This window comes from Gekko japonicus, unplaced genomic scaffold, assembly GCF_001447785.1.
Source record: "Gekko japonicus isolate JY-2015 unplaced genomic scaffold, Gekko_japonicus_V1.1 scaffold355, whole genome shotgun sequence".
Taxonomy (NCBI): domain Eukaryota; kingdom Metazoa; phylum Chordata; class Lepidosauria; order Squamata; family Gekkonidae; genus Gekko; species Gekko japonicus.
In genome coordinates, this window is record NW_015167066.1 from 156,354 (window position 1) to 173,549 (window position 17,196).

At 43.4% G+C, this 17,196-nt stretch overlaps 1 protein-coding gene across 1 annotated transcript in view; it reads left to right on the forward strand.

The window, feature by feature from the left end:
* Positions 1 to 17,196, forward strand: part of LOC107111663 (chromosome unknown open reading frame, human C9orf3) — a 317,713-nt gene that overhangs the window by 149,654 nt on the left and 150,863 nt on the right. Inside the window, exons 9-10 of the mRNA XM_015412670.1 lie at positions 16,331 to 16,393; positions 17,060 to 17,143. Coding sequence (XP_015268156.1) covers positions 16,331 to 16,393; positions 17,060 to 17,143 — 147 coding nt within the window. The remainder of the gene's footprint in view (positions 1 to 16,330; positions 16,394 to 17,059; positions 17,144 to 17,196) is intronic.

A 17,196-nucleotide genomic window follows, 5' to 3' on the forward strand; every position in this document is an offset into this window, starting at 1 on the left:
CTGGCGTTCTTGTACGTTCATACGAGCATGCCCCTCTAGTGGGGCTGAGGTTGTCTGATTCCCTAGGTTGTTAGAAGAGTCTTCAGTTATCATGATTAACTCAGGAGTATCTGCTGGCACAACCAGATTAGAAAATCTGCTCTCCTTGCATATTTTAACATGTGGTTCCAATGGATAACAACTAACTTCAGGCATGAGATCTCCTGCTTCATTAACATCATTTCTCTGTTTAGTTTCGCCGTTCTTATTGTCACCCATTATCATCTTATCCTCTAATGCTTCTCCTTTTAGATATGCTTGGTTAACTCCAATTAAGATTTTGTAAACCCCTCCCAATCTGGAAATTATGGCCAATTGATCTTCCATATGGAAAAATGCGAAATTTTGTAGAAACTTTTTTCCCTCCATATTTTCAAGCTAGTCGTTGTCCTCTTCAATGCATGGCCTCTCGGGGTCTGTCCATGGAGTTAAATCGGCCTTTTCTTTGATGATACGTCCTTGGGGGTCATTGGTCTCTGTCATTACCATCATCCTATCTCGAGGTTCACTCCCCTCCTGTTTGCATTGGTTTAGTTGTCTAGTAAGAAGAGGGCTCTTGATACTATTTACAAACACACGAGTAGGAAAGATTCCTTTGTGTCTCAGAACGTTACTATAAGTAATCATCTCATTAGGGATCCTCAACTTTTGAAAGTAAGAATAACTGTGTACTTGATTATCATCAGTGATATCCTCTATCCTTTCCAGATCTATATTCCATTTCCTGATTCTCAGTAAATAACTTAAATGCTCCAGTTCCATAAATGTGATCTTCCTCTATATTTGCAAACAGTCAAGACAATCTTATTGGGCTGCAGGATCAGATGTTGTTCCTGAATATTTATAATCAGAGCATACCTGCAGGGGGAGCTCTTCACTCCAGTCCACCTCCTCCTACCAGTGCTCTGTTCGGATGTAGTCTTCTTTGGGTTATTTAAATTAGATTTTGGCTGATTATCCTCCCTATTTCCTAAGATTACCTGTTCAGTCTCTCAAGTTGGTTTCCCATTTTCAGACAGCTTGGTGAATATAAAGGCCACAGTCTGGGCTATCAGTTCAGTCAACTTAGTTGTTAAATCACCAATTCGTTCATCTGTTTCATTCAGTTTGTGGTTACTACTTCCACTCTCACTGTTAATTCCAATGGCAACTGCTCATCCTCATACTCTTCTCCTTTCTCTCTTGCTTCATCTAATAATGCAAATCGGTTTGTTACTGGAAAGAATTAAACAGTCTTATCCCACAAGGGAAAGAACTCAGATATTTTTGTCTGTTTGAAGTTATTAAAATATTATAAGAAACTAGTTAATATTCTAGATGTCCGTCTTGTAAAATACTGTTTCCAGTACTACAAGGAGATGAACCAGTGGTCCAAATTATTCTTCCCCATTTTGCACTTGTACTCCTTGCCCCTTTTAGAGGAAGTAAAGGGCTGGGATTCAGGTAAAATGCGAGATTGGATTTTTGGTAAAGACATCTTACAAGATGCTAGCCAGGTCTCCCAATCTAGATTCTCTTTTTGGTACCCTCGGTTCAAGGAAAACAAATTTTTCTCACGATATCTGGCTGACCTTTCTAATGCCCCCTTGAGAAAGGCATTTACTCAGGCTTGTTTTCAAACCTTGCCGATGGCATATCTTCAGGGTAGATTCCATAAATTACCTGTGGATCAGTGCCTCTGCTCCTGCAACCTAAATCAGGTGGAAGACATTATCCACTATATGCTATACTGTCCTTACTATGAGTCCATTTGCAAGAAACTGTTGTACCCATTTCTTATTAATTTATCTGGCTCGGTGGAGGAATGTTTAAACTTTTTACTAGCTGATGTTATCCCAGAGGTTATTCATAAGGTGGCTATTTTTATTTTGCTCTCAATAAGCATAAGGAAGAAATTAACCTTGAGTACATCTATTAGAATCTTAGCTAAATTAAAGGTTTTATATTTTAGGATCTTGCATATATGTCATATTAACCTTATCTCTCCTATATAATAATCCTGTTCTGGGGTGGCAAGATTTAATGTGTGCCAAAATCAGTTGGCTCCTGTCACTTGTCACTCAGAAGCTTACCCAGCTTACCCTATTGATTGGCTGCGTCACCTGAGTCCCGCCCACAGAAGCAGCACCTGTGAAAATTTGCCTCACAGTGCGTCCAGAGCCCTCAGAACATGGACACACCAGCCCTGCCACTGCGCCCAGTCTCCTCAGAAGACAGAGACTCCAGCTCGACCCGCTTCAGACCCCTCCAATGCTACAGGTTGCCACTGCCAGGCCTACCACAGTTAACCACTCTGCCTCGACCCGCTTCAGACACACACACCCCGCCACTCTAGGTGGCTGCTGCCAAGAGGCCTATCACCAACAACCACCTGGTGGGTGAGTGGGGCATGCGGAGCCACGGCACTCGAATGAAGGAGGAGGAGAGGGGGCATGGGGTTACCAGGACAGGGGCAGCCTTGCTTCTGCTGGGGCCCCAGCCATTCCTCCTGCTGCTACTGCTGACGCCAAAGGGTCCAACCACCCAGCGCCTGCCCTGAGAGGCGCCCACTCCAGTGTAGCCCAGTGTTTGCTGGCGGGGGGGGAGCCCGCGCCAAAGGCAGCATGATCCAGTCAGCCCTCCCCATCACTTACTCACTGTCTGCCTGACCATAGCAACTCTGCGGCTGCTGGAGGATGGGGAGGGTGCCAAGATGGGGGTGGAATTCCTCCTGCTGCTGCTGCCGGGGCCCCAGACATGCCTGCTGGGGCCCCAGAGATGCCTGCAGCTGCTGCCACTGCCACCAAACTTTTCAACTCCCGAGTGCTCGCCCTGAGAGGCGGCTACTCCAGTATTGCCCAGTGCCCAGCACGGCTGCCTCCGTCCGCCTGCCTGTCCGGAAACAAGAGGTGAGCTGAGGTGGTGGGACATGAGGGATTGGGGCCTACCACGGGGGCAGGCGGGCAGGTGTTGGAGGAGGCTTTGGAGGGCCGATCCAGGTAGCCCCACAGCCAGGGCAGTGGGGAAGACTGGGGGAGAGGGCCTGGGGGGCTGGGATAACTCTCAGGCCTGTGGGCCTTATGCGTGCCTCTCCGCCGCTATGGTGAGTTCCTACAATGGCATGGCCCACCACCAGCCACACCACCACCAGCCACACGCCCACCACCACCACCACGCTGCCACCATCATAGTTCGCCTGCACCTGCCAGCCACCTGACCTGGCCATGATGCACTGCTCCTACTGGGACCATGGCAGCAAGCGTGGCACCCTCCATGCCCGCATAGACCTCTTAGGAGCCGGCCCGGTGGAGACTGTCCTGCCGCTGCCATAGATGCTCTCTCCCACTCACCTGCCTGGTGACAAAGCAGCTGTTGGTGCCAAAAATGGACAGAGAGACACACACACACAAACCCTGGCCAGATCACTCTATCTCTATACAAGTACTACATGGCTAAAGCTCTGTTCCATGGGTGCGTCAAGATGGCGTAAGTGTGAAGAACTTTTCCTCTCCCCCCCCTTCCTTTAGCAGCTTCGTTTTTCTGGTTGTAGACAGCGCAGACATTTCGGTTGGCATCAGGCAACACATGTGGGGTGGGGGCACTTGTGGGTTCTTTTCCGAGGGGGGGGTTTCTAGAGCTCATTGTATTGCTTCTACAATGAGCTTTACTACTGGTACATGTATATTGTAAATTTGTAAAAAAAAATTTGCCATGATGGATTGTTTTAATTGTTTTAATCCTGTTCTGAATTTATTGTATGTTGTGGATATTTTGTTGAGATGTTATGGCCTAAGGCTACATCAATAAATCAGTTACACTTTACACTATCTGGTTGATAACTGGAGACAGATTTTATTCTGCTCCCCAGAATATTTGGCATCTAGTTTAGACGTTCTGCTTGGATCTTCTTCTATTGCAGCCAAATTGTTATTTGATCCCCAGAGTTGGAAATTCTATTAATTTGTGTTTTTGTTCTTTTCCTGCTCAGTGATTGATTCGGTCACCCTTGCTGTTAAGCAGTCTCTGCTAATGAGAATATTGTGTCTGTGAGATTGCTATCATCCCTGCTTTATGTGAGTGTGATTAGCAATAAAAGAACAATTACATAGTTAAAAAATCAGAATAGGTCATTGGCACCTTTCATCTTTATTTTATCTTTCCAGTGCTGGTTTTATTTGTTAGATGAATTTCAGAGTCATTCACAATTGCATAAATCTGTATGTTCTGTTGTCAGGTTTGAATGGATAAAACATAGGTAAATGGCATTCCTCCAACTATCAGACCTACAACTCCTTCCAGTAAATGACAGTCATTTATCCATGATCTTTATATTTTTTAATGAGAATCTATAAACAAGTTATGGTAGTTGGTTACAAATCTTTTCAGCTAATGTCTAGTTTTATTTTTTGCTTCCCTTTGGACATTTTCATGTGAGTAGGAAAATTAATTAATGTGGAGGTGTAATTGACTATTATTTTCTAATTATGGCTATTCAGAGTCTGTCCTTTATACCTCAGAGAATACATTAATCAAGCAAGGAAAACTCTTAATCAGACAGCATAGGGGGTATATTTTTGTTGCTTTCAGTGTATTAGATATTTATTTACTATATTGTTAATTCCCAATGAGGTAGGTGTCGTTCCTAGCACTGGTTATTAATGTTTGCTGTTTCCTATTCTGTGAGAGTAATTGATGGGTGGACTGTGACCGAGTGCATCACAAAGTGGTGGTTATATGCAATTACTAACAAACTGGCTCGACCCAATTGTCTTTTGAGAAAAATGCTTTTGTTACATCTCTAGATTTTATTAGAATTTTAGCCAGCCCGCCCGCCCCTGCACAGCAAGGCTCAGGGCAGATAACAAGTTAAAATAATATCATAAATTATTTGTTAGGAACAAATGAACATAGTAACAAATGACAGTTTCTCTCAATGTTTTACAGTCTCAGTGGTGCGAGGCAGTCATCACAGAAGTAAAAGCCCTTCTGGGTAGTGTTCTCACTGAAATGTGTTTGGTATTTCTTCTCAGTAGTTTTTATACTTTATCTCAAAGACTTTTCTTTGAAAATAATATATCTGCAGCAGATGAGGAAAGTGAAACTGAAGTGAGATGGGGTTGCCAGGTCCCCTTGTCGCACCAGTGGGGGGACTTTGGGGGCATTCCAGGGGGTGGGTGGGGATGTTGCATAACATGCTGACTTCACCCGGAAGTGATGTCAGCATGTTGGTGATGTTGGGGGAAAAGCTCTGCTTTTGGGGCAAACTCTATGGTGAAAATGGCCTCAAACCATAGAGTTTTGCCCAAAAAGGAGAGCACCTCCCGTCACCAACATGCTGATGTCACTTCTGGGTGACATCAGCATGTCACACACACATCAAGAGTGGGGGAATTTCTTCCTGGCAGCCAGCTGGCCAGAGGTGGGCAGGAGCCCACAAAAGCAGAGATCTCCTGTCCCCACCTGGGGAATGGGAACCCTAAGTGACTATCTGAAAACCTCCCTATTTGTGCAGACCAGGTACATATTCTAGACACTGGCAATACAAATCTTCTGTCTTGGAAGCATATCTTTGTAACATATCATATAACATATCCTCTCCACTGAAACTTAATGCTATTCTAAACAGTTCCTCTCAGATCTGGTGCTGGTCATTGGTCAAAAGAAAAACTTGCCGTTCTCTTAATTCTGAAACTTGAGACATAACTCACCTAAAAGTAATGTTGACATTTTCTGATTAATGAATTAACCTCTATCATTGCACTGCTCACTGATAACTATCGTTTGCCACTGAGTAAATGAGTCTACTGGATGCTCAAGCTTGTGGAATCTCCTCTTGTTCTCCCCACCTAATTATAGATTCTGCTGTCACAAATGGACGAATTATGCTTTGTGCTTTTCCTGCAAATCAGATACCAAACAACAATTAAAACACTGTTGAAATCCTGGTTTGCAGAATTCCAACTGCTTGTCACAAAAGTGGAAATCTTTTGTTAACTAGCTGAGCATGAAGGAGGAAGAACAGGGGCTGTATGTTTTGGCTCCCGCCTTGTGGAATGGCCTGCCAAAGGAGGTCAGGAAAGCTCCTGCTCTCTCCTGGCCTTCTGCAAACTATGCAAAACTGAACTATTCAAGAGGGCTTTTCTTAAGAGTACTAAATGGTTTCACAAATCTACTTGGATAAATAATTGGGACCAGTGGTCTTTTCTGCTGTATACAGTATATTGTAAATAGGATCCTATTATGTAATTTTGGTACCACTTACTATCTCATATTAACAGGGCTTTTTTGTAGAAAAAGCCCAACAGGAACTCATTAGCATAATAAGTCACACCCAACAACAGAAACTCATTAGCATATCCAGCCACACCCATGAGAGCATAGCTTATTAGCATATTAGGCTGCACCTCCATGTTACCAGAAGTATAGCCATCCAGCCACACCCACCTTTTGCTTCTTATTCTGTTTACCTTGTTTGTTGTCAAAACCTAGGGCTTTTTTCGTAGCAGGAACTCATTTGCATGTTAGGCCACACCCCTAATGTAGCCAATCCTAATGAGTTTCTGCTATGGGGTGTGGCCTTTTATGCTAATGAGTTCCTGCTGGGCGTGGTCAACTTGGGAGCCAGCCGCAACTCCGTTCCTGTGCGTTCCTGCCCAAAATATCCGAATGCATTAGTTATTGAATATCTCATTTTGTTGACTGTATTGACTCACTATGCGTAATCCACCTTGAGTCCATGTGAGGAAGGTGGACTATAAATAATGTAAATAACATAAATAAATAAATAAATAAATAAGAACCCCCTGGTCTTTCCTGTAGCTGGCAAACCATGACTTGTTATGTCTGAACCAAGCCACTGAATTTAGCATATTATAGCTACAAATCTAGTTCTGAAAACATGTTCCCCTTCCAAATAAGTCTACAAACTGGATCCTTAAGGTGTTGTTTATGGTAGCTTTTAGTAAAGCTTAAATATCCTTTGTGGTTTGTCATTTTACTGTTAATCATACTGCTGAACACAAAAGCTGTGTTATGTGCAGAATAGTTGAGTTTATCCCTAGTAGAAAGGAGGTATGTTTGGTATCTGCAGAACAATAAGAGTTTGCTGCCTGGCTGGTCAATGCTGGATCAAGTTCACATTCCCAAGCTCCCACTCTCCCACCTACATACGCAAGGAGTGGAAGCATAGTGGAGGGAGGGAGGGAGGAAAGGTTCTTTCTTGTGCAGGGATGTGAGCTAATACTTTCCTAATATGGGCACAGCTGAGCCTGCATAATGTTAAATGCCTATTTTAATCTTTGCCTAGCATGTGCGTACGCGCGCGCACACACACAGAGAACTTAAGAAAAGCAAAGAGATTAGCTACCAATTAACTCTCACTCTGTTTTCCTTGGCCATCCAAATCAAATAAAACAAAAACAGAAATATATTGTCCCCAAACACTTCTTTTAGAATGTTATTTCCCCCCAGCATACTGAATTCCTAACACAAATATTCCAATTTATTTAGTCAGGTTTTTTTTTTTAATATACAGCAACTTTTAACAGTTGAACAACAGATGCTGTAGGAAAAGTAAATTCCAGCCACTTAGCTGTTGATGTGCTGACCACTAAGGTAGCTTTAGAATTTTGGATGGTGATGAGTATAGACCCCAGGCTCTAGCACCTGTTCTTAGTGTCCTAAGAGGCCACAAGAAAGATCCATTTGGAATATCAGATTCCCAGAACTCAAGCAGCAGAGGTCCACTGGGCAATGTCTGTGCATTTCAGAGAAACTCTTCAGATGCCCATTTACAGTAAGTATTTGTACTCCACCCTTTTCTATCTCTTTGCCAACATTTTCAATCTCAGGAGACTCTTGGTATGCCAATAAAAGAGGGCAGCTGAGTTCACTTCAGTCAGCATGACCTTCTTAGTGTATCAGTGCCGAATGTTTTCAGCATTGAAGATCCTTGATGGATTGAGCTGGAGCCAGTGTGGTTACAATAGGTATACAGAGATGCCTGCCAATGATGGTCTTCTATTGATTCAGGAGATGTCATTAGCTAGCAAGCATAGCTTAAGACTTTCAAAGCAGATTAGCTCATCTTCCTTTAAAATTTATAAGTGCTTCTGCAGTTGTAAGGTACATCCGTTAAACAGAAGGTAGCTGGATCTTTATGCTTGTGATGGGACTAGTTGAAGCACTAAGGCAGGTCATATGCCCATATGTGAGTGAAAACCATGCTCAGTCCAGTGGTTCTATTAATACCATTCTTAATTGTAAGCGTGACTATAGTGAAGGTTTTCAGGAGGTTGCAGCAAATATGGATGCAGTATTTTTCTCTTGAGCATGCATGATAAAAGGCTTACTATTATAATATTTTGTTTCTGTCAGTTTTATCATGCCTTTTACCTAAAGGGCAGTCAAAGCAGCTTACAAATGGTATAAAATAGTGGTGTATGTGTTTATTTCTTTGGACAGCACTTACAGTGCATTTTGGTGTAGTGGTTAAGTGCGCGGACTCTAATCTAGGAGAACCGGGCTTGATTCCCCACTCCTCCACTTGCAGCTGCTGGATGATCTTGGGCAAGCCATAGTTCTGTCAGGTGTTCTTGAAAAGAGCCGTTTCTGTCAGAGCTCTCTCAGCCCCACCTACCTCACAGGGTGTCTGTTGTGGAGAGGGGAAGGGGAAGGAGTTTGTAAGCCGCTCTGAGATGCCGAGTGAAGGGCGGGGTATAAATCCAATCTCTTCTTCTAAACAGTTTTTGGTTTTTTTGTTTTGCCATCAAGGCACACCCGACTTATGGTGACTCCATAGGGTTTTCAAGGTGAGAGATGTTCAGAGGTGGTTTGTCGTTCTCTGCCTCTGCATAGTGCCCTTGGTATTCCTTGGTGGTCTCCCATCCAAATACTAACCAGGGCCAACCCTGCTTAGCCTCCCAGATCTGATGAGATAAGGCTAGCCTGGGCTATCCAGATCAGGGTTAAACAGAGTTACATCCTTCCAAGTCCATTGAAAGGACCTAAACAGAGTTACTACACAGTTGAATCTAATAAGCTTAGAGATATTCATTTTTAAGGGGAAAAAGATGCCCCTGCCTTAATGTTCATAATCTAATTATAGTTGAGACACATGAAGGAATATGGCTGGGAGGGCAGAAAGGGAGACTATGCTAGGTAAAATATTATACACCTTGGTGGCCTAGTCCTTTGAAGGGGTGAGGCAGAAGGGGTTAGAGGCAGACTCAGGCAGCCTGATTCCAGATGCCATTCAGAATTTTTCAGTTGATATGTCTATCCATACATATATTATAAACACAGCATGTGTTGCCATCGTAAAGGTAAAATCCACACAAATGTTGCAGGAAAGATCTGTGTTCAAGAAGAGGCTGCACAATAGACTGTTGCTCACAGTAGATCTCTCCTGCACAATGTATGTGGATTTGAAGTTCTTGTTTTGTGCTATTCCATGTCTCTTTTCTCAAGGGCTTCTGTTATCAGTTAGTGAAGTTACAGGTAATTTCAGATTGAAAGGAGAACTAATGGGAGTGATAGTTATTCTTCTTTTCCAAGGTAAAAATCAACCCCTCAAGATTATTTCTCCTTAGGCAAAAAAAGGAGCAGTAGGCAAATGGCTGGGAAAGAAAAGGTTAAAGATCTCTCTCTCTCTCTCTCTCTCTCTCTCTCTCTCTCTCTCTCTCTCACACACACACACACACACACACACACACACAGTCTCCTCTCAGTCTGAAGCCACCACAGCTGCTTTACCTGCCCTTGGGGAAAAGGATCATGGAACTACACATAATGTGTATTTCCACCCTGAAAAAGGCCCCAAGTCTGCTTTTGGATATACATTGAACTGCATTAAAGATCTGTGAGAGAATGTGCTGCTATGAAAGGGGCTTTTAAAGTGAAAAGCTCAGATTTCATTTAAATAACCAAGACGTTTTAACTGGCATGGTTGTGGATGAAAGCTTTTGACAATTTTAGCTGACATATGCCATAACTTTTCAGAAGACCAGCTGTCTGGGGGTCCAACACATGTGCTGATAAACGTAAAGCCTGGCAAGAACTATTGTAGTAGATAGTAAAAAATCATTTTTTGTGAATTGTATCCTAAATATCTTGACTTCAAGTTCCATGCTTGAAAAGTGAAAAACCTTATATACCACAGGCTCAGATTCCAGAAGACAAGAGAAAATATGTACACAGCCAGACTTTGTTGGTGTTTTAAATGTATGGTTTCTGATACAGTTCAGCACATAACAGAAACTAATAATTTTTTCTTCTCTTCTGGTTTAATGGTGAACTAAAATATGTACATACACTGATTTGCTGTTCTTTTCACCTCTTTTGGATTCCTGGAAATTTTTGTGAGACAGATACTGGCAGTAAATTTCAGAGGTGGAGTATTTTCCTGTTTTATGTGATGACACATCCACTGGCACTCTTCAGTCTAAACTTCTGATCTTACTAGAGATATCTGGCTGGCGTTTTTGGAAGCAGAAAGCTGGTTGTCCTGCTCTGTCTAGCTAGACATTTTTACCTGGGCTGTCTCTTTTTTGTAAAGCAACATGCAAACTTTTCCATCTTGCACAGCTTTTCTTGCTGCAGTAGTTCATGCATGCATCCAGTTATTGTGCACCAGCCATTCCACTATTGGAGGATCAGAGCTGGACGAGTAAGACAGTTGCTCTGAAAAAGGCGGCTATCTGTTTTAAACCTCAGGGTCAGGTTGTAAGGTCATAATGTGCTGGCTGAGGATCCTGTCAGCGTCATACTTTGACCAGTGCCTAATACTGCAGTCCTAAAGTCAATGGACTTAGAAAAGTGTAACTTTTCTTGGGATTGCACTGCATAATAGTTAACACTAGAATGTGTCCATGTTATCATTTCCATAGCACTTTCACTTCCATAGCACTCTATATTGTTGTTTCTGTAGTGCTCTGCAAATTGTTTTACATAACATGAGCCTAAACCACTTATTTGCATGTTTTAGTACCTTGTGCCTAAATATTTGGTTTGAATTTGGATAAACCAGTTTTAATCACACATGAACACATGTGAAACTGCCTTAAACTGAATCAGACCATTAGTCCATCAAGGTCAGACAAGTAGCAGTTTTCTGGGACCTAAGGTAGAGGTCTTTCATGTCTTTCATGTCACCTACTGTTGTGTCCTTTCTAACTGAATATTTATTTATTTAAAAAAATTATTAGCGGGAACATATGGGAAAAGACAGTCCTTCAGATACCCCAGTCCCAAGTCATGTAGGGCTTTATAGGACAAAACCAACACCTTCAACTCGGCTCAGGCGCAGATAGGTAGCCAGTGTGATTGCTGGAGTATTGGGGTCACATACTTTGTGTGATTGAACCTGGGAATTTTTGTATGCAAAGCAGAAGCTCTTCCACTGAGCCACTGCCCCTCCCCAATCCCTGCTCATCTACTAAATTCACTAGGTAACTTTGGGCAAGTCGCTTTGGTTACCCAAGCTGCTTAGAACCATGTTCTGTTAAGAAACCACCTTATAGCTGCAAGGCATTTAAATCCCCCCCCCCCAAGAACAAGCGCAGAGCCTGGTCACCTGAGCCTTGCATCACAGCCTTGCAAGAGCTTATTACAGAAAAGTAGTTTTCAACTGACTTGGGGGACAGCTTCCCCCCATACAGTCCAGTACACTCAGTGGATAGTGCTGAGAAGCAGATCTAAATCTGGGTCTTCAGCGTCAAGCCCTCTGTGTAGCGGGAATATAAATTAGTGTGGTTCAGCTCATTGTGTGCCCAGTGTTGTCCTTGGTGCCAAAAACATTTCCTAATCACTGTATAATCTGTAAACAATTGAAAATTTAGTTGACTATTAATATTAGTTTAGACGGGTTTGGATTATAAATTTTCCTAGGCTGTGTTTTGTAAAAATTTGAATCACCAAGAGGTGAGATTCACATGAGGTAGTGGCCACGGTGGCTCAGAGCTTAAGACACTGAGCTGCAGACTGGAAGGTCTGTAGTTCGGTAGTTTGAGACCCTAGTGCTGCGTGATGGAGTGAGCTCCCGTCTCTGGCCCCAGCTCTTTCCAACCTAGCAGTTCGAAAACAAGAAATTGCAAGTAGATAAATAGGTACCGCTTCGGTGGGAAGGTAACAGTGTTACGTGTGCCTTGGTGTTTAGTCATGCCGGCCACATGACCACTGAGAAGTCTTTGGACAGCACTGGCTCTTCAGCTTGGAAACAGAGATGAGCACCGCCCCCTAGAGTTGGATTCGACTGGCTTTCAAACAAGGGAAACCTTTACCTTTAGTGGCCAGTGGATATATGCATATATGTCATTTTGAAGTCACTTGCTCAACAATTTGATGGTTCATAAACTGTGTGTACAGCTGCCTCTGTTGGAAAATACTGGATTGGAAATTATGGGAGGTGATATGAAAGTTCTGTCTGTGATGGTTGCTCTGTGATAATTCCCACATGTAAGTCACTAATAGTTGGTGCCATACTCCTTGGGGTGAATGTGAATGTGTGAACTGACACACAACAAAGCCAGGGTGCTATAGGTGATCATAGACTGGGACTGATTTCTGAATTCAAATCCCTGCTTAGCCATGATGGGCTTGAGTCAGTCACAGTCCTTCTCATACTCATAGGTGTAGACTAGGGGGGGACCTCGGGGGCTAGCGTCTCCCTGAAATTTTCCAGGGGAACTGAGCCTCCCCCAAGGCAACCAGTGCAGGCAATACTTGTGATGCTTGCAAAAAAAACCCACGTCCCCCTCCCCACTTTGAAAGCGGAAAGGGTTTTTAAAAACTTTTAAAAAGCTTTTTTTAACCAATTTGCTGGGTGGATGGGCAGACAGTTGCCTAAGCCCCGCCCCCAGCAGCCATCAGTTGGGCCAGGAAGAGAGGGAAGCAGCATGTGTTGCCTCTGCTTGCCGCTGCCACCAGCCAGAAGGGTAAGTTGGTGGGTTGTAGGGGGCAGGGGCTTGCTTTGGGTTGGATGGGAGGGGGCCGAGGGCACTCAGGGCATGAGCGGCTTGGGCGCTTTGGTGGGGGGTGGCAGGGGCTGCTTTTCAGGCAGGGGAGGGGTGAGGCAAGCAGGCTGGCAAGGAATGCTTTCAGGGCAGGGAGTGGCAGAGAGGCTGGCAGTCTGGCAGGGACTGCTTTTGTGGTGGGGAGAGGGCCAGCTTGAGTGGGGCTGGCAGGGATTGCTTTGGGGGGGCAGGGGAGCTCTGGAGAATACCCAGGTTAACCCAGCCCCAGCCCTCCCCCCCGGAAATTGGTATGTACGCCCTTGATCATACTAACCTGCCTCACAGAGTTGTAAGATTAAACGAAGAAGCGTATATGTTAGTTGCTGTAGATTTTCCAGGATGTGTCACTGTGGTCTTGGCATTGTAGAACCTGACGTTTTGCCAGTAACTGTGACTGGCATCCTCAGAGATATAACACAGAAAGATGGAGTACTCTCTGTGTCAAGGTGAGAAGAAAATAGTAGGCAGTAAATTTATATCTACTCCAGAAGGTGGGTAGGGCTGAGTCATTGTCTCAGCTTCTGGAGTACATATAAATTTACTGCCTACCATTTTCTTCTCACCTTGACACAGAGAGTACTCCATCTTTCTGTGTTATATCTCTGAGGATGCCAGTCACAGTTACTGGCGAAACATCAGGTTCTACAATGCGAAGACCATGGCCACACATCCTGGAAAATCTACAGCACCTAATGAACTCCGGCCGTGAAAGCCTTCGACAAGCGTATATGTTGCTTGGAGGAAAAGCTAGGTAAAAACAAATCTGTCCTATCTCAGGTGAAAATGTGGGGGAATCTCACATTTGATAAATCTTTTTTAAAAGGAGCTCACTGAAAGTATTTCAGCTACAGAACCAAATGGCTGTCATGCCCTGACAAATGCCCTTATGCATTAGGCAAATGACAAACAGTGACAACTGAAAAAAATCACTCTTTGGTGTAAAGTTTGATCATCCCTCTACTAGGTGCCTAACAATCCCCTTTTCTTTACATTTGATGATTGACTTTTCTCAGCTAGCTTTTGCCTGTTGAAGAACATAATGGTTAACAAGTAGCAGCTTTCTCAGTTACTACATGAATGTAAATACATGTAAAATAAAAGATTGGGATAAGATTTTCTACTATATTAAGATTACTTCTTTGTGTAATACTTCATGGCAGTGTTGCTTCTATTTAAAGCAAGGGGTTTGATCTTGGCTTTGATCTAAAGCTTTTGATCTTGAAAGAAGGTTATTGTGGTAATAAAGAAAAGGGCAGGCCACTGTCCTTTTTGAAAATAAAAGCAGTAAAGTTAAAGAGTTGTTCAAGATTTAGTGAGCACTCATTTCACATACATTTATGTTGTGACATCTGTTTGTATATGTCTGTAATGCAATGTGGAGGAACATTTCCTTTGATATATTTTTCTTTTTTACTTTTCAGAAGCATAGACTTCTCTTTTGACCTTTCAGAAAATTCATAAATACATTAATGAAGTTTTTCTGATAGCAGGCATGTATACTTACCCCCAAACATCAGAAAACCTTTAAGTTTGCCAAGTATAATTATTCTGGAGCGATATTTGTTTTGAGAACAATTAGAAAATATTGCCCTAAATGTCAAGTTTAAAATGTTGTCATATTGTCTATGAATTTCTATTATTTAAAGTCGGCCCCAAAGTCATCAGCATGTGCTTAGCCCCTCCTGCAGGATCCCTGGTTATTATGCATTGTACTTCATTTAAATTTCATTGGGTTCAGTGAAATCCACTCCTGTGTGCACAGGATTCTGCAGCTTTAAAGTGAAGCACAATCTTTGCAGAACTGGAGTCAGCTGTGGTATGCCCATGACTAATAGAAATGGCAGGATTCCAGTTGCAAAAAGCAAACTTAATGCTTGCTTTTAAGATGCACTTCAGAATCTCCATGGGAATTTGTCTGATACAGTTTTGGATTCCACAGAGGTCAAGAAGCTATTGGAAAAAAAGTTTTAAATTCTTATTTGTGTTGTAACGTAGTTCCAGCAATAATTCCATTAGGAGGTTTACTTTAAAATGCTTCTACTGGGAATAGTAACATAGGCCTTTATGATATGTGAGTGATGGGAGAAGATGAAGGGCAGTGCTTTGGAATACAATACATAATGGGATATAATAGGAAGTAACTGTTGTGGTTTTCTGAAATCTCTCCTCTTTTCCTAGTCTTTATTTCTAATTGTTATGTGGACGATCTGAATAAACTATTACCATATAGAATATCTGACGATACAAAAACATGAGCATATTGGGCTCGCCCCATTCAAAATCGAGAGACTTCGTACTGGGGCGTTGTAGCTGGGAAACGGAGAGAGAACGCTATGCCAGGTTAGCTGGTGAAGGCAGGCTTGATCAGGGACTGAGCTTCGTCTCTGCATGGCTCAAGCGCATCGCGCGCTGCTTCCCGTGAATCTTTTCGGTCCTTCTCCTGTGCAAGTCAGACCTGGCAACCTGAGGTTGGAATGTGCACTTCTAGGGAAACTTCGAGGGGGAAAGGGGGAGGCGGGCTGGGCGTTCTCGGCAAGTGAAGTAGTCTCAAACGGAGGGGAGGGAGACAGACGTTGTAATATTTAAATCGTGACGTTAGCCTTGACTGCCAAGCAAGCGGTTCAAGAGCAGCCCCCTGTACCTTTGGGCGATGGGCGAACAAAGCCGATCGGTCTGTGTCCCCTTAAGGCGAGCTCCTCCTCTCCTCCGATCTCGGAGGCTGGAACATTGGGGGGGGGGGGGGGTGGGGGTTCCCTCCTCTCTTAGGTGTTGCGTTTCTTTCGGAGGTCACTTGTGCGGCGGGGCGGCACTCGCTCTCTGCAGCCTGTGGATGCGTCCAGAAAGGGCGTCAGTATCGCTCCTGAAACAATAACAAGCAAGCCTCGGCCAATGCTGCTAGGGCTGCTGCATCCAGCGCAAATACAAATCCCAGCCGCGTGTACAAAAGGAAATAAAAGAACCACGCGCCGCTTAGGGGAGTCGCTCGCGGGATCGGGGACCTTTTCATTGCAGATTCAAAATAGTGTTTACTTGCATACCCTCGTCTTTCGTTCCCTTTCTGTAATATTGAAAAGAAAGAAGGAAAGAACACACGAAACGGGCTGGGACTTTTGTCAGATTCTAGCCGAGAGAGACTAATCCGAGGTTTGCTGCGCAGAGGTGGAAGTTTTGCATCAGATCTGGAATATATCCCAGGGAGTCGGAGCGTCCAATTTTCGAGGCCGGGGCAAGGAGAAAGTACATTTCATCGCCCAACCTTCATCCTCAGTAAACATGTACTTTATTTGTCTTCCCCCATCTAGCCTTTGCTGGAAGAAAGTCAGGCGTGGCAAGAGTGTCGACTAGCCCAGCAAGTGAATGAGGAGGTAATGCTTTATCTTGTAGTTGCCAATTACGGGGATGTTTTGTTTCCTTCTCAGTGCTGCAACTGTGTGCCCTTCAAAGTTCCCTTTAAATAATAATAATGTTGCTAAAAGATGAATGCTGATGTGCTGTGAGATCTTATGTTTTTTTACATTTATTATGAGCACTTAATATAAACTGGATGGATAAAACTGGTAGTTGAAGCTAAAAACAGGAAGAATAGGCAGTAAAATCTGTTGCAAAGTTGTTGCACCTTCTTCAGAAGACACTACTTGGAAGAAAGTCCTGTTAAAGTTTCAATCATGCATTTTAGGATGGTGTGGATACACAGCTGTACTTTGCAAGCTCTCAGTATTTCCAGGACTCTTTATGTTTCACAACTGGCACTGTGGTCTAGGTTTGCTTTACAAATGGGCAACCAAAAATTTTTATTACGCAAGATGAAACAAACATCATTCCTCTTTTGACCATGGACAAATAGCTGAAGATTTCCCAAGTGCACAGTATTGTAAACTGGACAAGTATATCCCCTCCGCCTTTTTCCTTTTCCTTTTCCAATGCAGTAGTGGAAAAATGTGTCTTGAGCCTGTTTATAGTTTCTTACTCATGCTGAGTAGTTGCACACAGGTTGTATCTTCTTTAAAAAGCCCTATGGTTTTGACTTGTAGGTCCCAAAATGGATTCAAGTAAATCAGAGAGCCAGAAAAAGAAGCAAAAAGAAAAGGCGACGCAAGGAAGACGTGTTCCAAAAGGTATGGGCTCCTGGTGGGCGTCTATAAAATATCAACAAGTTGAAAAGAATGCT